The sequence below is a fragment of the Brachyistius frenatus genome, unplaced genomic scaffold (assembly GCF_029030835.1).
Source record: "Brachyistius frenatus isolate BFR_SWC_R1_liver_20210118 unplaced genomic scaffold, ASM2903083v1 Contig_266, whole genome shotgun sequence".
Classification (NCBI taxonomy): Eukaryota; Metazoa; Chordata; class Actinopteri; family Embiotocidae; genus Brachyistius; species Brachyistius frenatus.
Window position 1 is genome coordinate 156751 of NW_027210865.1, and position 21914 is coordinate 178664.

Below are 21914 nucleotides of genomic sequence, written 5' to 3' on the forward strand. Positions count from 1 at the left end.
CACACACACACACACACACACACACACACACACACACACACACACACACACACACTGGATTTTTCTGGAAGGATAAAAATATACTCAATTGAAGCAAAAAAAATGATGAATTTTTGAATATTTCAGCAGCAGTTTGAAGCTATTCTTTTGATTAATATGATTCCCTAGTGCACAGAAACATTTACTATAACACTCACATGTCACACATTGTTAATGCAAGTGAAACAGGCAGCTCCTAATTTATGGTAAGCAAACACAATAAAAGTGAAACACAGTGCTGGATGGTTGAGGCTGTAACAAATGCACTCATAAGATTAACAACCACACACACACACTGAGGAATACACGGGAAGCATACTGAGGCAACACGTGCGCACACACACACACACACACACACACACACACACACACACACACACACACACACACCACACACACACACACACACACACATACACGGGAAGCATAGAGGCAACACACACTCAGAGGGTGCTGAGCGGGGAGTATAAAAGGGGCATCCTTCCCACTCCACAGAGAAGTCTTCTCCTCCCTCTCACACACTCCTCCAACACGCTGAACCTCGTTTCTCAAGGTAAGAAAACCACTTTATTTTTGTTTATTATATGACAGAACAGAGATCAATGATTTTTATGTGCTAAGACTTTTTTTTTTTTTACTTCATAACGAGAGAATTCAAACACCCATATTAACACAAAGCCAATTCTGTGACATTTTTTTGCAACTTTTAAAAGTAATATTTATGAAAATGCTTCACATTTTTTCCCCTTTAATGTACAATTCATGACAACTTAAGTCTTACATTAGAATAAATTTACTCTGATAGCAGCATCATATTTTATAAAATAATTTCCGGAGACGTTTCCTGAAGTAGAAATGAGAAATTCTTTTCAAAGTCAGTTTGACCGGTTGAAATTGCGCTCCTGATACCGAGACCCGGCTATCGGCATCGACCGAAGCTGTTGAGCAGCGTGCTGTGCCCCTGGACGACATGTGTGAAGATGCTGCACTGATTCACGCGCCTCTCGTGGAGTCAGCGTGATCGTTAGCTGTGAAGGAGCAGTTGTCTGGCGGGTGGCAGAGGGTCTCGTGGTTGTAGTTTCTCAGTGTGGAAGATTACAGTCGAGTCGTTGGCTGTAAAACCCAAACTGGACTGCAACTAAAAAAAAAAAAAAATCCTTTCTTAATGAACTTCCCCTGCGTGCTCTCCTCTCTTTCTGTGTTTCAGATGACTGCAGGTCTGTGTGTGTGTGTCGTGCTGGCAATCCTGTGTACGAGCTGTTTGGGGCTCCCTTTCTCCTCGCAGCCCTTAGACGAGGGCCAGCGCTCCATCTCCGCTCCTTTAGAGGGTACGAGTGAGTCCGCGCAGGTAGAGCCTCATTCATGAATAGCAGTGAGTCTTCATATCTGACATCTGTGTGTTTTCTCTGTGTGCGTCGAGCAGCTCTCCTTGAGGCGGACACCCACACCTTGGGAGAGCCCCACCACCGACACAGGCGCTCGGGCCCCCAGCTGAAAGCTCTTCCTCTGGCTGAGGACGATGCAGACTCCCGGGCCAACCTCAGCGAGCTGCTCGCAAGACTCATCTCCTCCAGGAAAGGTGTGTGTGAGGAGCTCTGCATGCACCTGCCACCTTGAAGCTTACAGGGGAGGGTAGATGAGTGTGTGTGTCCAAAAAGAAAAACATCTGGCAACAACAATATTTGTATCATATGTTCATTTTCAGACGAGTGCCCCTTCCTGCCTCTCGCCTCCCTTCAGACCTGCTAATTACTGGAATTAGTGCACAGCCAGCTTTGTAAAATGAATTAATGGCTCTGAAAAGCTCTTGTGGTTTGGAAGAGCGTGTATTAGCGCGTGCAGCCTTCCGGCCATTCCCATCATACCGACTTTTTTCACTTTTTTTTCCCTCCCATCTGACTTACGATCGCTTGACTGTTTCTTTTCTTTCTTTCTGTCATAGTTCCTTAGTTTCAGCGCTCAGATCTCTCTGACAGTGTGACATGACAGGGGAACACACACACACACACACACACACACACACACACACACACACACACACACACACACACACACACACACACACACACACACACACACACACACACACACACACACACACACACACACACACACACACACACACACACACACACACACAATGTCAGCATCTGAATTTTCCACTTGACTTTCAGACATGGAAACTGACTCTGTGTGTCCATGTGCGTGATGTCTCGTTGTAGAACAGCCTGAAAAAGGCACGTTTCCACAGACGCTCAGAAAAACATCTTAACACGGGTTAGAAACAGGCAAAACATTATCTGCATGTTTAATCAGCAGTTTATTGATAAAAACAACATATTAAAATTGCCTTCCCTTGGCTTTACCATGAAACACAAAGATGCATCTTAAATGTATCTGCATATTAAAGCTGTAAAGTTTATACTTTTTGCTGCTGCATAATATTCAGAACAAGACAAACGCACTCTGAAGTCAGACAGTGAAATCTTCAAAATGTCAGAGGGCACAGTGAAATTAATATGTAATACCTCGGAGAGTGCATGTTTTTGTTCAGTGGAGTGTGTGCGTCCGTGGGTGTCGGTGCCCGCTGTTCACTTGCATGTTTCGGTGTAGGAGGTGTCGTTGTCGAGCCTTCTGCGGCCAATCTTCTCAGCACACCAGGGAGCTGAAACGCTGTGTTTATGTGTGTGTGTGTGTGTGTGTGTGTGTGTGTGTGTGTGTGTGTGTGTGTGTGTGTGTGTGTGTGTGTGTGTGTGTGTGTGTGTGTGTGTGTGTGTGTGTGTGTGTTGCGGAGGCGGATGTGGGTTGGAGTGAAAACTGCATCTCTGCGAGCGCACAATTGATTATTAAACGGAGAGGAGCACTGCCTCACTTTCCTTGGACTAAAAAAATAAATAGAATCAGAGATCAGAAGTGGAGAGATGTTTTGCAAGATGTGTATGTGTGTGTGGGAGGGATGGGGGGGTATTTCAATGTAATGGGTGGAGAGGAAGACAGCAAGGCAGGATAATAGCATGCTGTCAGTCTAAAGTCCAGCTTTCTTTGGTACATCCCCTTTCTTTTGGCCACGTGTGTGTGTGTGTGTGTGTGTTAGAGGGAGAGAAGCACTACTAAAATGGCCAACAGCACACCAGCTTCACAGCAGTCATCTCAAAATCAAATCATTTTAAAACCCCAATCATCACAGAATTAAATTTTGTGAGCACTATTTCCACTGAAAGGTGTAAAAAACCAAATTATAAAGGCTGTAATTTGGTTATGAATTCACCTCATTTGCAATGTGCCATTTTAGGGCAGAAAATATGGCGAAAGTGATTAAATTTTCGGATATTAAAAATATCAATTAGTGAAAATGTATTTCTAGTGCTGACTCTGGTTAGTTTGTGAGAGCACCATTTGGGTCCAGTCTGTTTTAAAATGTGCCTCATTTGAATATTTTCAATACAAAAATTATGTTTTAGTCACTAAAGTCCTCTCAGCTCTCCTAGTGTCTGATCAGAGCAAGAGATCAAAAGTCACGTCCTCTTCACTCAGAGGAATCCTAATTTCACTCATCCTGTATCTTCACCCTCACCTCTCCTCCTCCTCCTCCCCTCCTTGCAGGCTCTGTGCGTAGAAACTCCACGGCGAACAGCAAAGGAGGCGGACTGAGCACCAACCACCGGATAGCAGACAGGGACTACTTGGGCTGGATGGATTTCGGCCGCCGCAGCGCAGAGGAGTACGAGTACTCCTCATAAAGGGAGGCGGGGAGTCACGGCTCATACCTCTTCCTCCTCCTCCTCCTCCTCCGTACGGGCACATGAGAAAAAGAAGAAAAAAAATCCCCACGCAAGCTGGCTCCTCACTGTCTCACAATACGAGTCTATTTATGATGTATTTGTTGTACATTTGTTTGTAAAACTGTAATAACGCAATATACGTACTGTATGCCAAAATTTTGCAGAAAAGCTCTCATTGTCCACGGTTCGTTTGTTTCTGGTTATCTCTGGTTTCTTTCTGGGTTGGTTTTTTTTGGGTGGGAAGGACCCAGGTGGTGTCAGGGTCTGTAGAGACTAACTGGACTGAATAAAGATGAGAATTATCACCCTGCATATTAATTCTTCCAACACAAAGCATGCTGCTTCACTTAGACCCATTGACATCCATTAGGTGCATTCATACGGTAGATGTGTGACAGAACGGCTGTCACGCCTCCTTTCTGCAGCCTCCTGAGCCTTCACATATGACATCATGAGCATGTGTTAAAACCCATTACACACCTCTAAGTACACACACAGCTGCCAAAAAGTCATTGTGACAGTTTATGAAGGCAAAGACCTTCTGAATATAAAAGAAGATACAAAATTATCCTTCCACATACTTAAATCAGTCATAAAGTCTTTACTTTTAATTTGGAAAAATACCCTCCGGTTCATCTTTGCCTTTTTTCTTTTTTTTTTTTTTTGCAACAAAAGCAGAATGATTTCCTCTCTAAATACACAAAGGATGACTATTTTTTTTCGTATGACAGACTTAAGTCAATGGAAAAATCTTCCCTCCTTCAGTTTGGAATGAGATGGATCACAATTTATCACTTCTGTGTATGAAATCTCAGAAAATTCAGCTCTTATTCATCTTATTGGACAGTGGGAACATTTAACAACTTTGGATTTCTACTGTGGTGATGGAGCCTGGTTGGATCAGAAAACTGGAGTTATAAAAGAGGCCTTCTCTTTTATTTTGCTAGAACTACCCTTGACAGAGTTGTCACTTGTTTCTATGAAATATAAAATACTCGAGAAAGTGTTGCTTTTAGGAGACAAGGCATTTTTTTGACATGCATTAAGGAAACCACAAAATATAAGGTGTATACTTCAATGAATATTTGGGAGCCACATCTGGTCCTCCTCCAATCATTTTGTTGAAGGCACCATCTTCATTGAAAAGGACAAAACATTGTAAGTGATCACAGTCAGTTGCAGCATGAAGATTTATATTGTAGATTAATGGAGATATGATTCTGTCAGGGTATTGTTTGTAGAGGAGAGATGTTCACGTCACCGTGTCTGTATGCTTTGTACATATCACCATGAGAGGTAAGACCTTAATCTGCCTGCAGATTCCTGAGTAAAGAGCCTCGCAGGCGCGTTGACATTCACCAGTGATCATCTGTCTGGTTGGTTTTCTTTTATGTGAAGCCTTGCATGTATTAATAAATTAAATGTTTTGACATGAAAAATTCACAATCATCTCTGATATTCATACAGAAATGAAGAGAGGTGTGTTTGATACACCACAAACAAATGATGACACAACGATTTCAGAGAAACCACTGTCAACCAACCTGGGGTCAAAGGTCAGAGTATTTGTCTGACGCTAAATGATGAAAGGAAAATCCCTGCTGGAACATGGTGGTTTATGGGTAATGATGCAGGTTTTACTGGAAGGTGAACGTAAAGGAGGAAGTCGCTAATACTGAGAAAAAGAAGGTACAGATGAAAGTCAGTGAATGCATCCATTCAGGGAGCGAGCCCGGGCGAGTGCTCAAAAATATCTTCAAACGAACGGCAGGATCATTATGAGCTATAACGTCTGCTAAATATTGAAAAGGTTTGAAGCGTCTGGAGAAACTGATATGGATTGAATTATTTAGGCAGGCACCAAATTAAACCGTCATAATTCCTCTGTCGAGGAGCCAAAAACAAATCCTCTTAATTGCTTTTGGCTCCTCCAGAGAGCCAATAACAGCTTCCTGAGGGTCCGGTATATTTTAGACTGCTATGTAGACATGCAGCATGAAGAAAATACATGTATACAAAGACAGAAGAATGAATTCTAAAGTGTTTTTGTCTTTCTACTTCTTTTTATTACACGTATCTCGAGAACAACAACACTGACCAGCCAGCGGTTACAAGAGGCAACAAAGTTCAGCCTCTGGAAGGTATTAGCGAGGGAAAGAGGAGAAATCCACAGTGGTGGTGAATTGTAATGAATGACGCCCATTATCCTGCTGCTGGCCCCAGCGTGTTAAGTGAAAGACGTGTCTGTGTGAGTGAGAGGTAGAGCGGGAGGATCGATGAACAAAGCAGGCTCGGTGAATTATTCAGAGGTGGTTTTGGATGCCCTGAGGGAAAGAAAGAGTTTGCCGTGTGTTTATATGTTTGTGTGCGTATTGGGCATTTAAGCGACTTGGGCATGGACTGAGGTCCCACCTGAATTAGAAAATGTACAGAGACTTGAGAGTCATACGGATCCATGGGAATTGAGTGACAGCTTTTGTTTAAAGAGCTGAGGCCAAAAGACTCCCGAGTTAAAGGCTCTGGAAAGGTTTAAAGGCTTCACTGGGACTGCCAGTAAATGTCTCCACTATGTGTGTGTGTACCAGCAAGTGTGTGTGAGATATAAAAAAGGTCAAATGGCAAACATGTGAGAAGATTACCATTTCTTCCATGGAGTGATTCGAGCACTACATGCCTAAGTGCTCTGGTGATGTGTGCTAATGGGAAAAGCCACAACGCTCATGGAAGCAACGTGAGCTCCGAGACTGTGGCTGTGAAGAAGATCCAGCGACGGTGACGAGCAGATGGTCTGAGCTCTTCCCAAAACTGGCTGAACATACCGTCTCCCATTCTGTCCTGTCAGCCTCCAACATTTCCTGTCTTTGACTTCAGATGATTCAAATGCATTTCACTGGCACCAGAAACAGAAGAACTTTAAGTAAAAGCAGGAATCCTTCACGTCTTTGATGCACAGACAGTGATGACAGAAGCACAATGACATGTTTTGAACTTGATGAAAACATAGTTTGGCATTTTGAAAAAGATTACAGCTTTCCCGCTGAGAGTTGGGAAGAATGATACTACTCTCCTATCAAATTTGCTTAAAACAGCTCATCACCATGGTGTAGGCTGTACCCAAAGTAAACTGAAAGCTGTTCTTAAACTGTTTGTAGCACAAGTGTGAGTTTGGTTCTCTTGAAAGGAAACAAGGTGATAGTTTATCCCCAACATTCAGAATCACTGTAGGTGCTACTGGTACTGAGTTAAAGAAGTTTCTTTCTGTGTTGGCCCTGTGACAAGAGTGGTGAGGGTGTACCAGTCAGGACCTTGTTTGTCAGCAAAAATTGATTTGGTTTGCTGGTTTTTAACAGTTTTATCATAAAAACAATGTCTGATGGATATTTTACAAACTTTATGACGCTCATCTTTGTTGTTGTTAATCATTTGATGATGTGTTCTCTGATATAAATTACTCTTTTTTTCCACCATACCACTTGTTATGTCTCCAAATCCCTGCATCCATCTATCATCTATACTCTCTTCATCCTAAACAGGGTCACGCGGGGGGGGGGGGGGGGGGGGGCTATCCCAGCTGACTGGCAGCAAGTTTCTTTATGTATTTGTTTCAGGTAGGAATCCATCCACTGAAGCCTTGTGTCCTCATCCTCACAATCTCATTGGCTATACAAAGTGTCAATCATCAGTAACGTCACTTCTGATTGGCTGGATCTGTAAACAACAGAAAAGGTGCAGCCACCTCAGTTGGACACCAACTCTGGCTGGCTTTTGTAGGCTGGGGAAAGGATATGGAAGCTCCTATTGGCTCAATGAGGTGTCAATCAAACAGGCAGCTTGCTGGCGGTACAGCGTTACTTCTGCTAACTGCAGTTGGGTCTTGATGGAAAATACTGGGAAAGTAATGAAAGACTGCCTGGAAATTTCAAAATGCTGACCAAATATTTTACTGGGTTGGATTTACTGGACCTTTGCTGACTTAACCAGGCCATTTGCTAGACTATTTCTTGGCCAGCAGTTTTATTTTGAAGTATCCATTTGTAACCTGACAATGTCACAGCTCAGGAAATAGCTGCACCCCAGCAGGAAATAGTCTGGCACCATTTTATATAAGGTCTATGTCACCAGAGAAAAGTCAAGACAAATTAATTCAGAAGTTATTGGTAAGCTGACCTTCAGTATGAGTTGGTCAAAATAAGTAATGTAAACTATCAGACATGATAAGTGAACTAAACAGGATACACCTCCCGATGTGTTGTGTTTTAAGGGCAACTAAACACGTTGGAGATAAAGTTCTGGCTGAATTTCAGGAGCAGGACCACGCCTCAACCACTCCACCACTTCCGGCCACACTCCTATAAATATCCACCCACTTTAAACCTCGGCCTGTTCGTGTTTTCCGCATCCCACCCTCCCTCCCTCCCTCTTGTTAAACCGTTTCACTTGTGGTTATCATGTTTCATAGCCTTTATTCTTCCGTCCCACATGGAGATCTCGGGGATCTGCAAGGCCCGGGAGCCGCAGTGGATCCTCAACTAAGCCTTCCCCAAACCGCGAAACTCTCACCCCGGCTTAATCTCCCTCAATTAATGAAGGTTCGCCCTCGGCTGAGGCGGGGTCCTAGCTAGCGAATTGTTTTTAAAGTATGCTTGTGCTTGAATGTCAGTCCATCCATCCAAAGTTAAAGATTAAAGATTAACATTTAAATGAATGTCTGTTAGGTTTTTGACTCACAACCAAAGAGATCTGATTCACAATTGTGACACACCAAGGAGCCTGTTTTTTTAAGCAAAATTCTCAAGTCAGTCACCAACACCAACATAACTGAGGGATAATTTGTTGCAATTAAAATAATTTTATTCTCACTTCTTATATCTGTACTTACAAACCTGCTTTTTGATTGCAGTGTGAAAAATTCATAGTCTTTCATACTTACAGGAAAAAGACACAAAACGTTCCTTCATACTGATAACAACACAGCTCAAAACTTCAACGCTCTTCAACTCACTTGTGTGTGAAGCGACTTCTTAGTAGAAGAAAAAGCTGCGTGCTATGTTACCTGGTCTCTGTTCGCTACTGTGGCTGAACTAACAGAAAAAAAATCTATGACTGCAGAAGTTAAAACTTCCAAAACAAGTGCAAATTCAAAGAAAAAGAAACGGTTTCATGCAGGCGACGCTGGTTGGATCTCTCGGTGAAGTCCAATAACACAGCTGCTCTTATTGCCACAGGTGCTACTAGAGAGTGATAGTGAGGTTATTTCTTTAACAAGTTGACTGCAGTGAGCTCTGACCACAGGCGAGCATCTATAATGCACCGTGCAGTCTAGTGTGTAATCAAAGAAGGTACATGCACTGTAAATCAAACTGGACTTGTTATGCACACCAAAAGCTTGTTTGACAATAAAACTCAAAAAGTTTAGAGCTTGGTGACAAGATCCAGGGTCAGTTTTATGTAATGCACCGCTGACATGTTCAGAGTTTGATGAATAATCAGACTGGTTCCAAATGTGCTCTTTGGCTTTGTTCAAACTGCAGGCAAATCGGATTTGTTTCTTAAATCAGATCTTTACGACAGACTGTCTGCATGGTTATTTGCAAGTGAGTGGATTAGCTTAGTTGTGTCCAGACATCGCCAGCCGATCTACACGGGTTGCTGTCGTAACGACGTACACATAGCTGCGCTGGTGACGTGGCTTTTTAACGCAGAAGCATGACAAATTGAAATATTTCTTGATAAATAGTTTTTTTCTGGTAAATTCTTTCCAACTTTGCCTGAACAGAAGCCTCCCACCAAAGTGCCAGCAGAATTATTTTGGTGTATGTCTCTAAATGTGGTTTGGATATGATTTGCAGTCTGAACAAGGCCCAATAGCATGTCGGACATAGGGGGGAAAAGGATTTAGGCATTTTTATCATTATTGACTGTACATCGAACAAATATGATTGTTACATCTGGCAGCACTGGTCCGTACACAACTTTGTCACTTTAAGTGATGTTGAGATAAGTTGTGGATTATAATAATGTGTTTCCAGTTAAATAACATACTGTTATACATCCTGTTAAATATCAATTTGTCTTGAATATAACTGGTAGCTAAACTCCTCTGCTACACCTGTTGGGGTGTATTTGATACTGTCTGTTATTTCATGTGTTCAGAAGTGGAAACAGCTTGGTACTGACTGTTTGCACCAAAGGTTGGATTTCCTCTTTCAGCTCTGGAGGTGTTTGATCTGGTCTTGGGATAAATCGGATTATCAAAATGTTATTGTACGATGACAAATATCCAACATGAAAGTGATATTTCATGCAGTTTCATTTCTTCCAATTAGCCTCCCCGCCTGCCGCTGTGGCATCTTTTGCTTATTGCTCACCTCTAGTCACCTCGTGGTCAGTCGAGTTTTAATAAGCCGCCCTTATCATGGCCCTCAGCGCAGCAGGTACAGATGGTGGAGGGGTAATGGATTATGACTGCGCTAATGTGGATCGAAGCATAAACACAAAGATGTACTTCACATGCTCTCTATGTGTTATTTTTGAGCACCATCTGCTGGAGGAGAGTAAATATTATTTTCATGTTTTGGGCTCTTTTTCTTCTCATTATTACTGCGGTCATGAGTGATACATGTGGAGAGAAAAAAAAAGAAAAGATGAAGTTATTGTTCGATGACTTTTTATTTGGAAAAACCCTGATTACATGCTCGCCCCCGATGCTTACAGTGATGTGTGGTTCGTGTTTATGTACTACATATAACAGTTCATTTATAAGTGTGTCATTACTGACATTCCAGTAATGATGAATAGTATATACAGTGTGTAAGACAACATGATTTTAAGAAAAATAGTTTTAAACTCACAATGGGATTTTTAAAAATAAATACAAGTGCAACTATGGTTGTGTGAGCTACTTCACACCTGTATGAGGAGCATAAATCATTAAACACAAAAGGCTGAGGCACTATATTGCTTCATTTTTCTGACAAAACCTTAAGGAAAATGTCCCAAAAGCTTCCGACCAGGACGGCTGATTGGCCACAGTCCCTTCCCTCATCCCTCTCTGTGTCCTCTTTGTGAGCTGTGGCTGCAACGTATTGATCCGTCCACTTCTGTGGAAGCACCATCAACTTCCCTATCTGACGGCCAATTCGGAAACAAAACCAAAGTATCTTTAACACTGACATAAAATCCATTCAATGATTTATCGAAACTGACTGATCACACGCACATATAATTACTTCAAGAGGGATTTTGGTAAAGGTGAGAGGGAAGAGAGTGACGATGATAGATTTTAAGTATTTGGTGTAAAACTGAATCCAATAATGTTGAAGAAGAAAGGCATGGTTTAGTGCTACAGCGACTACAAATAGCCAACAAGTGCGATGGAAGCTTGAGCAGAGTGCACCTGTGTGTGTGTGTGTGTGTGTGTGTGTGTGTGTGTGTGTGTGTGTGTGTGTGTGTGTGTGTGTGTGTGTGTGTGTGTGTGTGTGTGTGTGTGTGTGTGTGTGTGTGTGTGTGCGTGTGTGTGCTTGTGTGTGTGTGTGTGTGGGATTTTGTGGATGTGTTTCAGAAACAAGGCAAGAGTGGGAGTACTACATCTAGCCAGCAGAGTCAGTCTCCAATCTTAGTGGATATCTCAGTAGCTCTCTTTTAATATATTCTGTTTTTAATGGCTCAGTTCACCCAATTATGTAAAAAGTTATTACATAAAAATTGGTTTTATGTGTCCAGATTTTTAAATAACTGTGTCAAGTGAAGACTAACAGCAGCTCTGTTATCAGTGCTCAGAGTTAAATGCTCACATCAGCACACTAACAGGCCAACTATCTAACTGGTACAAGTTCACCATCTTAATGTAGGATGTTAGTATGCTCAGATGATCGCTCAAACCAATTTACATCTGAGGCTGATGGGAATGTTTTCAGTTTCGTAGTAATTTGGGCAAAAAAGTGAAGCAAAATTCAAAATCTGACATGGTAGAACAAGAGAGAAAGTCAAGAGGATCATCAGTTATTAAATTCAAGCTCGTGCATGTCTGTCCATCCAATCGTTGTCAAGATATTTATCTAAAGATTACGTAACGGTTTTTAAATGAAAATGTTCAATGTTTGGACTGAAAAGTCTTAAATTCATTAATTTATTTCAGCGATATCATAAAATCTGAGCACAAAAAAGCAAAACGTCCATATATACATGGCTACACACCAGTGGTATGTCAGAAAATGTGTTTATTGTATTTTGGGTGAACTAACCCTTTAAGTTTTCCTTTTAATTCAAGCCTTCACCACTTAAAGCACTGAAGAGTGGAGCACGTTTGTGTGGAACCACAGTAGTGATCAGAAACGGGTCAGTAGTGCCACTTTGTCGTCGTACAGTATGAACATTGTCAGTCCGTGTTTGGGCTCCAGGTGACTGCTCAGCAGCCAGCTCTTGGCCCTGCCTGGCTCCTACTCTGCTACCCGGATGGCCAGCAGCAGTCCAGACTACTCCTGGGGCCCCGGGGCTTTCATGGCCATGCTGGCTCCAACCATGGCTGGATAACTCCGGTTCCTCCTCATTCCATCGGGTCCAAAAGGGGAGCCGGATCTGCGCAGCCCACCCAGAGGCCCCAGGATGGGACTGGGACTCATTGCTCGGCCCCCGGGAGCTCCGGCCACACCCAGCCGCTTCACTTTGTCCAGCAGGTTGAGGTTGTGGACGGTCACGCTCACGTCCGTTTGGCTTTCGCAGTCCCTCCCTCTCTGTCTGCCTCTCATCCCCCCCGTCACCTCCTTCAGAATGGAACGGGCCGGTTTGGAGGCCAGGAAGTTGTCATAAGAGGGGCTCTTGAAGTCGAAGCCCGTTGAGGTCGGCAGGGCTGAAGCTCCCTGTCTTGTGGGGGAGTTTGGAGGGGTGGAGGGGCGCAGGGGGTCAGGATTGGGCGCCCGGTTAGGGGCAATAGAGGTGCTGAACAGGACTCCTCCGCTGCCCTGACTGTGCTCCAGGCCCTGGCTCTGGTGATACATGGCTGCTGAGATGCCGCGCTCCTGGAGAAGACGCACTAACCCCAGGGAGGTGCTGGTGGTGCGGGTTGCATCTCTGCACAGACAGGGGACAATTGTGAGTCCAAAAAGTTGATCATAATCAAACAATCTGCTTACAGAACCATTGAAACAGCAGAACTTTTCTTTAAGCAAGTGGACTTATACAAGGTGCGATCAAAAAGGTCCTGTTGTGAACGACTGAAGCTCAGCAGTGATGCACACAGAGCACAGGGTGGCTATAACCTTCATGAGATAGTCCTCAAAGTTACTTCGCTTGATCAACATCAGCATGTGAGTTACACACATTTTTGTGACCACTAGTGCGTTTGCGTTTTCTCCGTGGACTTAAGCAGAAAGCGCACATAAAATTTTGTGTCCGACTTGGGAAAGCGGTACATGAAATTGAAATGCTTCAGTAAGCCTACGGCAGTGAAGCAATGAGCCGGGCGAGATAGGTGCTCTGATTCATATTCGCATTTCAAGAAGGGCAGATTGTCACTATCCAAGACCAAAGAAGACGGTCAGCTGCTCCGGAGTGCCACCAGGTGTGATTTCTTTCACATTCGTAGGGTTGTTCATTGTCAATTTGTCCACCAGGATCAGATGGCACTTTGCTTCTCCAACATGACAATGCCCCTGCTCACAGCACTTTGAAAACGCATTAATTTCTTGCCTGAATCGACACCATCATCTCTTCCCTACTCCCACTGCATCATCTTTCTGTTCCCCAAAACTTGAAAACTTGAAAATTTGATGTGTTCTCTGCTCGAATTTCAAGTCCATATTCAAACTGCAAATGTGCACATACAAGGGGACACAAAAATGTGCGTAATTCAGGTGCTGATGCTGATCAAGTGACAAAGCTTGAAATACTACTCATGAAGGTTATAGCTTCCACCATCTGCATGTGCATCACCGGGCTGCGCTTCATTATTGCACAACAGGAGCCATCTCTGAGCTTTCTGATCACACCTTGAATGTTTTGCTTTGACTCAGTGTGATATACAATGATTGTGAATGGCTTTATAAACGTGATGAGGTAACAATGAGCTGTAGGAAGTAGGAAGAAAAATATATTTATTTGTAGCTGAAAATGTCACATATGTGGTGCCTTGCCTGAGGTTAGTTGAGGATTCAGAGGGCCTGAGACCGAGCCTGCGTGACGTGCAGGGAGTAGCAGCAGGAGTACCCAACAGAGTGCTGGTCATCACACAGGAGGACGACGTAGGAACCGGGTTCAGACTTTAAAGAGGAAGTAAAAGAGAGACACTGATGCTACTCCTTTCTGAATTTATTCTCCTGTGCACAGAGGATGTTTGAACCATAAGCACCGGCATGTATTATTTAGTACCTTCCCACCGTCTAGCAGAAAAATGACTAAATGTTGTTGTCTGGACTCGATCCCACCTAAATTTGTCTTGAGATTTAGTCACATTCAGACTGAGTGCAGATTTAGCGCAATGTAGGCTTCTACAAGCATGACATTGAAACAAAAATGATGATTATTAAACCACATTATATTCTTAAACTGCATTGATGTTTGTGCTTAAAATTTTAGTGATATTGCAATATATGAAATGTCACAAAATACGTGTTTTAGTTGCACTTTAAAGCATCCACCGTTCAGGAGAGAAGGAAAAACGGCTTATAGAAATGTACCGGTTCATTATTAGTATTGTAATGAGGCTGATGTTAATATATGGTGCCTTTAGCGGAGAAGAAAAACTTTGCAGTCGTTGGTTATGGAGGAATTGTGATGCACGCAGCAAGAGCAGGTGTTGTGTGTCAGTGATTTTATTTACCTCGGTGTGACCCGCGTCTGCTCATCAGTTGGGTGGAGGATCCGACAGGTCGTGAAGGTGTATGTAGAGCTGGTGTGGGCCATGCATTTTCCTGGGTAGTATGCAGCTGAAAGTCACATAAACATGATGAACATCAAACACTTTACAGGGTTTACAGTCATGTTCAATGTCATGTAAATGTACTGTGTGTTGTCCTCACCCAGAGCGTCGGTGTTGCTGAGATGTGGTGACGGCGATGGAGAGGGCGGAGAAGGCAGAGCGAGGCTGGTTGGAGGCTGCCCAAGGTTGGGGTCTGCTGTGCTGGAGGTGGTGGGCACGGCCGGGGAGGCGGAAGCTGAGGAGGTGGGTAGATTCTGGAAGTACTGCTCTCCTGGTTCGTCCTCCTCGAAGCTGCCCCATGGGTAAACCTGCAGACACAGAAGAGCCCAAATCCAAATTCACAGCTATTAACACTCGAATGGACAGAAACAGGAGTTCAGTAAGGAGTACTTTTAGTAGTAATAAATAAAGTAATGCTGTATGAACACACCCCTCTACATATGAAATTATCCCACAACTATCTGAGCAAATTCCCTCAGCTGTTTTGTTAAATATGTGTTTTATCCATCACTGTGCTCTCCTGACTCTTCTCCTACTAATTGTGATATAGCAGAAAGTTGAAGGGAGACGGACGGCTGTTTGATATAATCAAGAAGAAAAGTAGTATTTTACTGAACATTACTGTGTTCTGCTTTCATTGATGCTGCAAATATCTACAGTAAAAGAGGACCTGATATTGTTTGCAGTGTGCAACCTGTCACACAAACACAGCTGTAGATGTGGTACACATACAGAGATGTATTTGAATGATCAGTGTTAATAAGGACTCAGAAATCACACATGCACACACGCACGCACACACACACACACACACACACACACACACACACACACACACACACACACACACACACACACACACACACACACACACACACACACACACACACACACACACAGACCTGCTCCAGCTCCAGTTCGAGCGGTCTGTAGCCCTTTGGCACAACTCCTGGCCGGGCGTCCAGAATCACACCGAGGTGAGGCTGCGCTAACTGCTGCCAGTGGTGCAGGGTGGCAGAGCCTGTTGGAGAGAAGTGAATATAACTACAACGTACTGGACTATACTGTAACTTCAGTTCCTGATCTTATAACACATTCAAGCACCAAACACTTTTATCACCACCAGTAGTTTTCCTGAATATACCTGTTAGCATCACAGTGTCACGTGCCATGCAGTAAAGGCCTCACTACATTAATTAGTATAAAATCATGATGTTTTGGTTCTTTTAAATGGTTCTGTATATTGTTGCGGGGACATATTGACAGTTTTTCTACTCCAAAAAGTAAACAGCACATCACAGACAGAATTGTCTAATTTAGGCTAATAAAGACTGCAAATTGTGTAACAAAATAATTACAAATGGCAGTTATATTAGAAGTGAATGCTAATAACATATTTTTAATGTCTGTCTGCTGGACATATTCATGAAAAAAAAAAAAAAAAACAAGTGAAGAGGAAGACAGGATAGGTTTTAGTAATCAGGATGACAAAGATGAATACAGAGAGCAGAGGAATAATGTGAAAATGAAATGAAATGGAGAAACAAAGTAGAACGAGAAAATGATTTTATTAGCCAGCCACAACTGTTAATAACAGCTAATGAACTGACACAGCAAGAGGTGCAAAGGAACAATGAAAAACTGAAAAAACATAGGAGGTCATGAATAAATAATAATGAAACACAAGGAGAACAAAGCATAGATAGGAAGAATGCACATTAACAAATAAGAAGTCATAGCAGGACCTGTAAGGATAATGGTACAGTGCGTTTAAATGGAGTATAAAATACTACCAGCAGAGGGCAGCACAGGCCAAAAGAAGTTAAATCAACAGAGAGGGAATGATAAAAACGCTGCACTGACTCTTTCTGCGTTCACAATCAGCTGTCAACGTAAAAGCGCCAGCAGAGACATTAAATCTCTGGCCTAAGAAGTTCAGAGCATACGTATATCTAGTGTGCTGCTGTCCCATGTTTATGTTTGTTTTCCCTTTTAGGTCAAAGTTAATAAAAGAACAGCAGCAAGTGATGCATGTCATGAGCAGAGTGCCTCTTCCTCTGTCTAACCATGTGTATGTTTCTACAACCACCCTCTGGGCTGTGTGTCTTTGTAATAGCTGTGTGGAGATGCGAAGCTGCCCGACTTGTGATGATGCATCAGAGACCAGAGCGAGTTGAAGAGCATCAGCGACAGAGGCGTCGCTTTACTCTCTTGCGCACTCCTCATCTTCCTGCTCCCTGCTCGGTCTCTGGCCCACCTCCTTCCTCGCTCCCTCTCTATCCCCGCTCCGGTCTTCCTCCCCCAGCCCCAGTCTCTCTCCCTCTCCCCTTCGAGCGTTCGCCCATGCCGGGTCTCCTGGCTCCTCTCCCCCTCGGCCCCCAAGCCCCGCTTGCTGCCTTTCTTTGTCCCGACCCCTCGGTGCTGCTCCCCTTCCCAGTCCCTCCCCGCCGTGCAGCTCGTCCCGCGCTCCTTCTCTCCCTCACCTTCGAGTGGTTTGACGATCTGGAGTTTGTCAGGGAGGTAGGGCCCTCGTGAGGCCCAAACGTGGAGGTTCCCCAGGGACATGATGCTTTCAGACGGGGTCATTACACTCTCCTGGCCCAGGGCGTCCTGCAGTCCGGTATGTCCCCCCCTCCTCCGCTCTCTCTCCTCCTCAAAGAAACGCCTCTCGCTCAAGTTGTTTTGTCGACGCAGAGACAGGCGGCGCAGGGCCAGCCGCAGGTCCTCAGCCCCGCTCGCCTTCTTCTCTCGGCCCTCGGTGCTGCTGACAGAGCAGGAAAGAAACAGACACCAAAGGACAAAGATATTTTTCAATAAATTACTCTTGAAAAAAGAGGAAAATGTTCCTCAAACGACACCACTGACTAATCCTCTTTACGAAGTCACTTTTTCACACGAGAACAGCTATTCTGTCTAATTTATGAGCTGTATTGGCCCGCTCATTCTCACCTATCCTGATTGGATGCTGTCTCCATCAGGATGCTCTGTGTTCGGTTGTCGAGGGCGACGTTGTCTCCGCTGTTGTCTCCTCCATACATAATGGAGTGAGGTGTGGTGAGGCCGCTGGACTGGGGCGATGTCCGCGCCGACAGAGACTGGTTGGAGCCCGGGATGTTGGCGCTGGTTGGAGTCAGTGAGCGCTGACGGACCGTCTGGTTAACGTTCTTCACCGTCTCAAACACACGCTTCCGATGAGTCCTGCACAGACACAAGTAGTTAATCTGTTCTCTTGGTCTTTGTTTTAATTCAATGTTTATATCTAACAAACACCGGTTTCGATTCTTTTTTGAAATTCTTTCTTGGCCAAAAAAGTTATATTAGCTTGGGAATCTGATTCAATCTTGTTGGAAACCCGACGATACTACGTCCCACCACTGATAGCTGTACCCTGACTTCACCACGGGCCTGTCAATCAAACAGACATGTCCGCAAAAACACAGCTTTTTGAAGTTTATTTTGTAGTAATGATGGGATTATTTTCAGATAATAAGATTTTAAACTAAGGATACAGGAACAGAACTAATGATAAGGAGTGATTCGCTAACAACACCGAAATAACTCGCCCACATTTTTTTGCGACTTTGTATTTTATGAGAAGTTGAATGGTAGAGCCAGAGTCAACCCCCTAGTGGCCCTCGGTGGTATAGCAGCTTAAATCACTTCGGCATTGGCTTCATTTTTCAGAACCCGGAAGCTATGTCCACTTTTCTATACCATCTATGATTTTAACCCGAACCATGATCTTTTTATGACCATAACCAAGTAGTTTTTTACTAAACCTAACCACATGGTTTTTGTTGGCTTCACGTGACACTGACAACGGTGTCCTGTAGTGGCCCGACGGGTGTATTACACGCGTTGGCGTGTTACTGGACTGTATAAAAAACAGAATGCAGCTTACACTGATGCTCTACTGTGCACAATACAGTGAGGTGTTAAGTTCTTCAAGCGTACTTACTTCTGTTCCTCACACTCGGGGTCATCCAGACTCAACTCCTTCCTCATCGTTCCCTCAATCTCAGCTGCCAGAGAATCCTGCAATACCAAAACTCTTTAAGGAAAGGAAGATGATACATACTCCCAGAGACACACAAACACACCCTCACACCCTCACCATGGGGTACAGGCCCAGCGGGTGGTGGCGGCGGGGGGTTCCTGCAGGGTAGTTTCTGTTCCTCAGGTTCTTCAGCTCCTCCTGAGCTTCATGCAGCATCTCGATGCACTCCAAGTACTTCTCCTCCAGCTCCTGGAGCTGATGTGTTGAAGAGATTAAAATCAAATTCTATAAACAGCCTGCTGTCATGACAACACTCAGAGAAATACAGTGTTCACAGTACACAAACTGTCATTGGTTTGCAAGCGAGGAAAGTTACCTCTGCTGTAAGCTGCCTTTGTGCATCTTTAGCTGCCAACAGGTGTTGAGAGAGCTCCTCGTTTTCCACTGCAAACTGGACACACATACGCAGCTTTGACTTAGCAACACGACAATATAATATTAAACCAATAATAACTCAAATTGAAATGTGTTTTTCTGCGTGCACTCACAGATTTGGCTTTCTTTTGCAGGTCTACTATCTGAGAGAGGAGGTGCGTGATCTCCTCCTGCTGTCGGGACGCATCTTCTGTCTTCCGAGCCAGTTCCTCTGCTATGACAGAGATCTGGAGACTGGACAACCCTGGACAACACGAGGCAGTCACAGTTAAGGCCAGTTGGGACACGTACATAAAACTTTGGCAAAACTTACTGAGTTCTTTCACACAGTCGTTGACAAGCTGCTGCTCCTTTTCTTCGTACGTTTCGGTCTCTGACTTCAGATGGGTAGCCTGCACGTAGACATCCATGATTAAACAAAATATTCAGAGTTGTTGCTGTTTCTCACTGCATGCTGCTGTTAGTGTGTGATACCTCCGAGCGGAGAGAAAGGTTCTCCTCCTCCAGCTCTTTGAGTTTCCTATTGAGTGTGTCGTTCACAAAGCCTCCTGAAGCTGCTTCCACTTTGCTCTTCTTCCCCCTTTGAACCGATAGAGACAGAGTGAGCATGAGATTTGACTCTCTGTGCTCGTTACTGGTTTATTTGCGTCTGTTTTTACGCCTCTAAGTGGTAAATGATTGTATCTATAGACAGTAGGAGTGACATTAGGTAGCAAAGAGAGGAAGCTCACGTCGGGGAGCTGCTGGACTCGTCTTCACTCTCCTCTGCTGCATTGGTGTAAAACTGCAGCAGCTCATCCTTCAGGTTCAGCTCATGGTGTAGCTGGGCCACCTGGAAGAGGACAGATCCTGTTCAACACATGGGCATGTGGTACCAACATACCTGTCAAGAGTCAGTGAGTAACAATGACGCTATGTGTGTGTTTGTGTGTTTGTGTGTTTGTGTGTGTGTGTGTGTGTGTGTGTGTGTGTGTGCAGACCTCCTCTGTGATTTGTCCCACTTGTTCCTCCAAATAATCATTCTGTTCAGTCAGAGTTCGGTTCTTCTTAAGAAGCGATTGGCCGATCTTTGCAGCCAACTCCAGATCTCTCTCTTTCTATTGGTTGGAAGAAAAGAGGAGGAGGAAGAGAGGAGGAACAAAAAAGAAAGAGAAGAGGAGGAAGAAAAGAGAAAGAAAGGAGGAAGAGAAGGAAATAACGAAGAGGAAAGAAAGAAGAGGAAGAGAAGTAAACTAAATTTATCCTAGGGAGGCTGTGGCTCGGACGGTAGAGTGGGTTGAACACTAATCAGAAGGTTGGTGGTTCAATCCCCAGCTCCTCCTGTCCACATGCCCGAGCGTCCTTGAGCAAGACACTGAACCCTAAATTGCTCCCGATGGTGTACCATCAGTGTGTTGTAAGTCACTTTGGATAAAAGTGTCAGCTAAATGTAATGTAATTAATAATAATAATAATAATCCTGTTCAGTCATATTGGGCATGTCCATATCCCAGCATCCTCTCTGGTGCAGCATCGCATTGGGAGTTAGTTTGATTACAAAGTCCTTCCTAGTGCAGCTTTGAGGTACACCGATAGAAGAGCCAAAAATAGAAAGGCTCACCTCCTCCAACAAACGTGTGACAGCATCAATGTCATTGTAGGTCTTTGTCATCTGGCCCACTCTGTCTGCACATAGCACTGTGGAAACATAAAACACACAAACACGGTGAGATAAAGGCTAGAAAAGACGTACAGCTCAAAACTGAACCTGCAGACTTTGCAGCAAATGACCTATTTCCTCATCACTTCAGTTGTGATAGAACAACATGTACGATGGCACGCACACACCGCTGCATTATGTAACACAAAGTTTTAAAAGTCGTCCTCTCAGAAGTGGTGGGCAGGTCGCATTTAGGATGCAACACTTCCATCACCAATGATACAAAGTTTGCGTGTGTGAGAGCAGGGCTGTGTTAAAGGGGAAAGGACTGTTTTCCATGGCGCACAGCAGTTTGCTGCCTGGGGTGACAGATCTCATCGACTCCAGAGCTCTCATCGATATCATGCTGTACACAGTTATTGAATGCATGATGGTAATCCTGTTAGTGTTTTAAAAAGTGCAAAATAATGAAATCAAAGCACCTTGGAAGCTCATATGTTTATAATGTTTGTACCTATAATGCTGCTGTAGCGAAAACATTTCCCCTTGTGGGATTAATAAAATAACTATCTATCTAAGGAGCAACAACAGTTAAAATTATGATCCACTCTGACTCATACAGGCACAACAATGATCCATGGGAATTTGTGTGTGCGTGCTGAGGGTTGATGTATCACAACAGAGCAAACTCAAAGCTGGTAAGCTTCAAGAAATCCCTCTTATTAAGGTGAGTAAAGCTACAGACAACCTGTAGTAAACCACTATTTACTAGTAAATGTACAAAGACGGTTTGACATTGTTGTGTTGCATTGCTGGAGATCCTGAAATAAAAAAAAATACTAATATACTGCAGTCACTAAACAACCTGTAACAGGGACATATCAAGCTATAAAGGTCAGCTTTAGTCTACTGTGAACAGAAATCTAAGTGATCACATTTTAAATTTCATATAAACAAGCCTCTTCTCTGTTTTTCTCGACATGTACGTCACCTTTCTTGTCCTCCCTACAGTACCAGTCCTCCAGTCCACATTCATCCCTCGCTATTCTCCCCATCCCGCTTTTGTTGTCCATCTCCTCCCTTTACGACGAGCAGAAATGACCACCT

The 21914-nt window shown here is 43.8% G+C and overlaps 2 protein-coding genes across 4 annotated transcripts; one reads left to right on the plus strand and one right to left on the minus strand.

Annotated features, from left to right (window-relative positions):
- The first annotated feature begins 483 nt into the window (after window positions 1-483).
- On the plus strand, window positions 484-4126 carry cckb (cholecystokinin b). Its single transcript, XM_069721512.1, has 4 exons — window positions 484-592; window positions 1247-1367; window positions 1463-1618; window positions 3643-4126. The coding sequence occupies exons 2-4, from the start codon at window positions 1247-1249 to the stop codon at window positions 3777-3779; spliced, it is 414 nt and encodes a 137-aa protein (XP_069577613.1). The 5' UTR covers window positions 484-592; the 3' UTR covers window positions 3780-4126.
- Window positions 4127-10468: 6342 nt separating this feature from the next.
- LOC138634511 (trafficking kinesin-binding protein 1-like) lies at window positions 10469-21914 on the minus strand. 3 transcript variants are annotated; one of them, XM_069721490.1, is made up of 17 exons: window positions 21799-21901; window positions 20769-20845; window positions 20149-20265; window positions 19900-20000; window positions 19643-19748; window positions 19482-19560; window positions 19282-19412; window positions 19110-19184; window positions 18851-18988; window positions 18695-18771; window positions 17686-17934; window positions 17220-17500; window positions 15639-15757; window positions 14837-15044; window positions 14638-14743; window positions 13952-14077; window positions 10469-12890 (listed from the first exon to the last, which is right to left on the minus strand). In XM_069721490.1, exons 1-17 carry the CDS (start codon window positions 21878-21880, stop codon window positions 12296-12298), a joined length of 2667 nt encoding a protein of 888 aa, XP_069577591.1. In that variant the 5' UTR covers window positions 21881-21901; the 3' UTR covers window positions 10469-12295. The 3 variants fall into 3 exon arrangements, with proteins under 3 accessions (XP_069577591.1, XP_069577592.1, XP_069577590.1); XM_069721491.1 differs by having other exon boundaries at window positions 17220-17497; window positions 21799-21900; XM_069721489.1 differs by having other exon boundaries at window positions 19282-19560; window positions 21799-21914.

Coding starts and splice junctions, on each gene's coding strand:
- cckb (XM_069721512.1), top strand. CDS start 1,247: ATGACTGCAGGTCTGTGTGTGTGTGTCGTGCTGGCAATCCTGTGTACG. Junction 1,368..1,462: donor CATCTCCGCTCCTTTAGAGG/GTACGAGTGAGT, acceptor TGCGTCGAGCAG/CTCTCCTTGAGGCGGACACC. Junction 1,619..3,642: donor ACTCATCTCCTCCAGGAAAG/GTGTGTGTGAGG, acceptor CCCTCCTTGCAG/GCTCTGTGCGTAGAAACTCC.
- LOC138634511 (XM_069721489.1), bottom strand. CDS start 21,880: ATGGACAACAAAAGCGGGATGGGGAGAATAGCGAGGGATGAATGTGGA. Junction 19,749..19,899: donor GAGTCCAGCAGCTCCCCGAC/GTGAGCTTCCTC, acceptor ATCGGTTCAAAG/GGGGAAGAAGAGCAAAGTGG. Junction 15,758..17,219: donor GATCGTCAAACCACTCGAAG/GTGAGGGAGAGA, acceptor TCTCTCCAACAG/GCTCTGCCACCCTGCACCAC.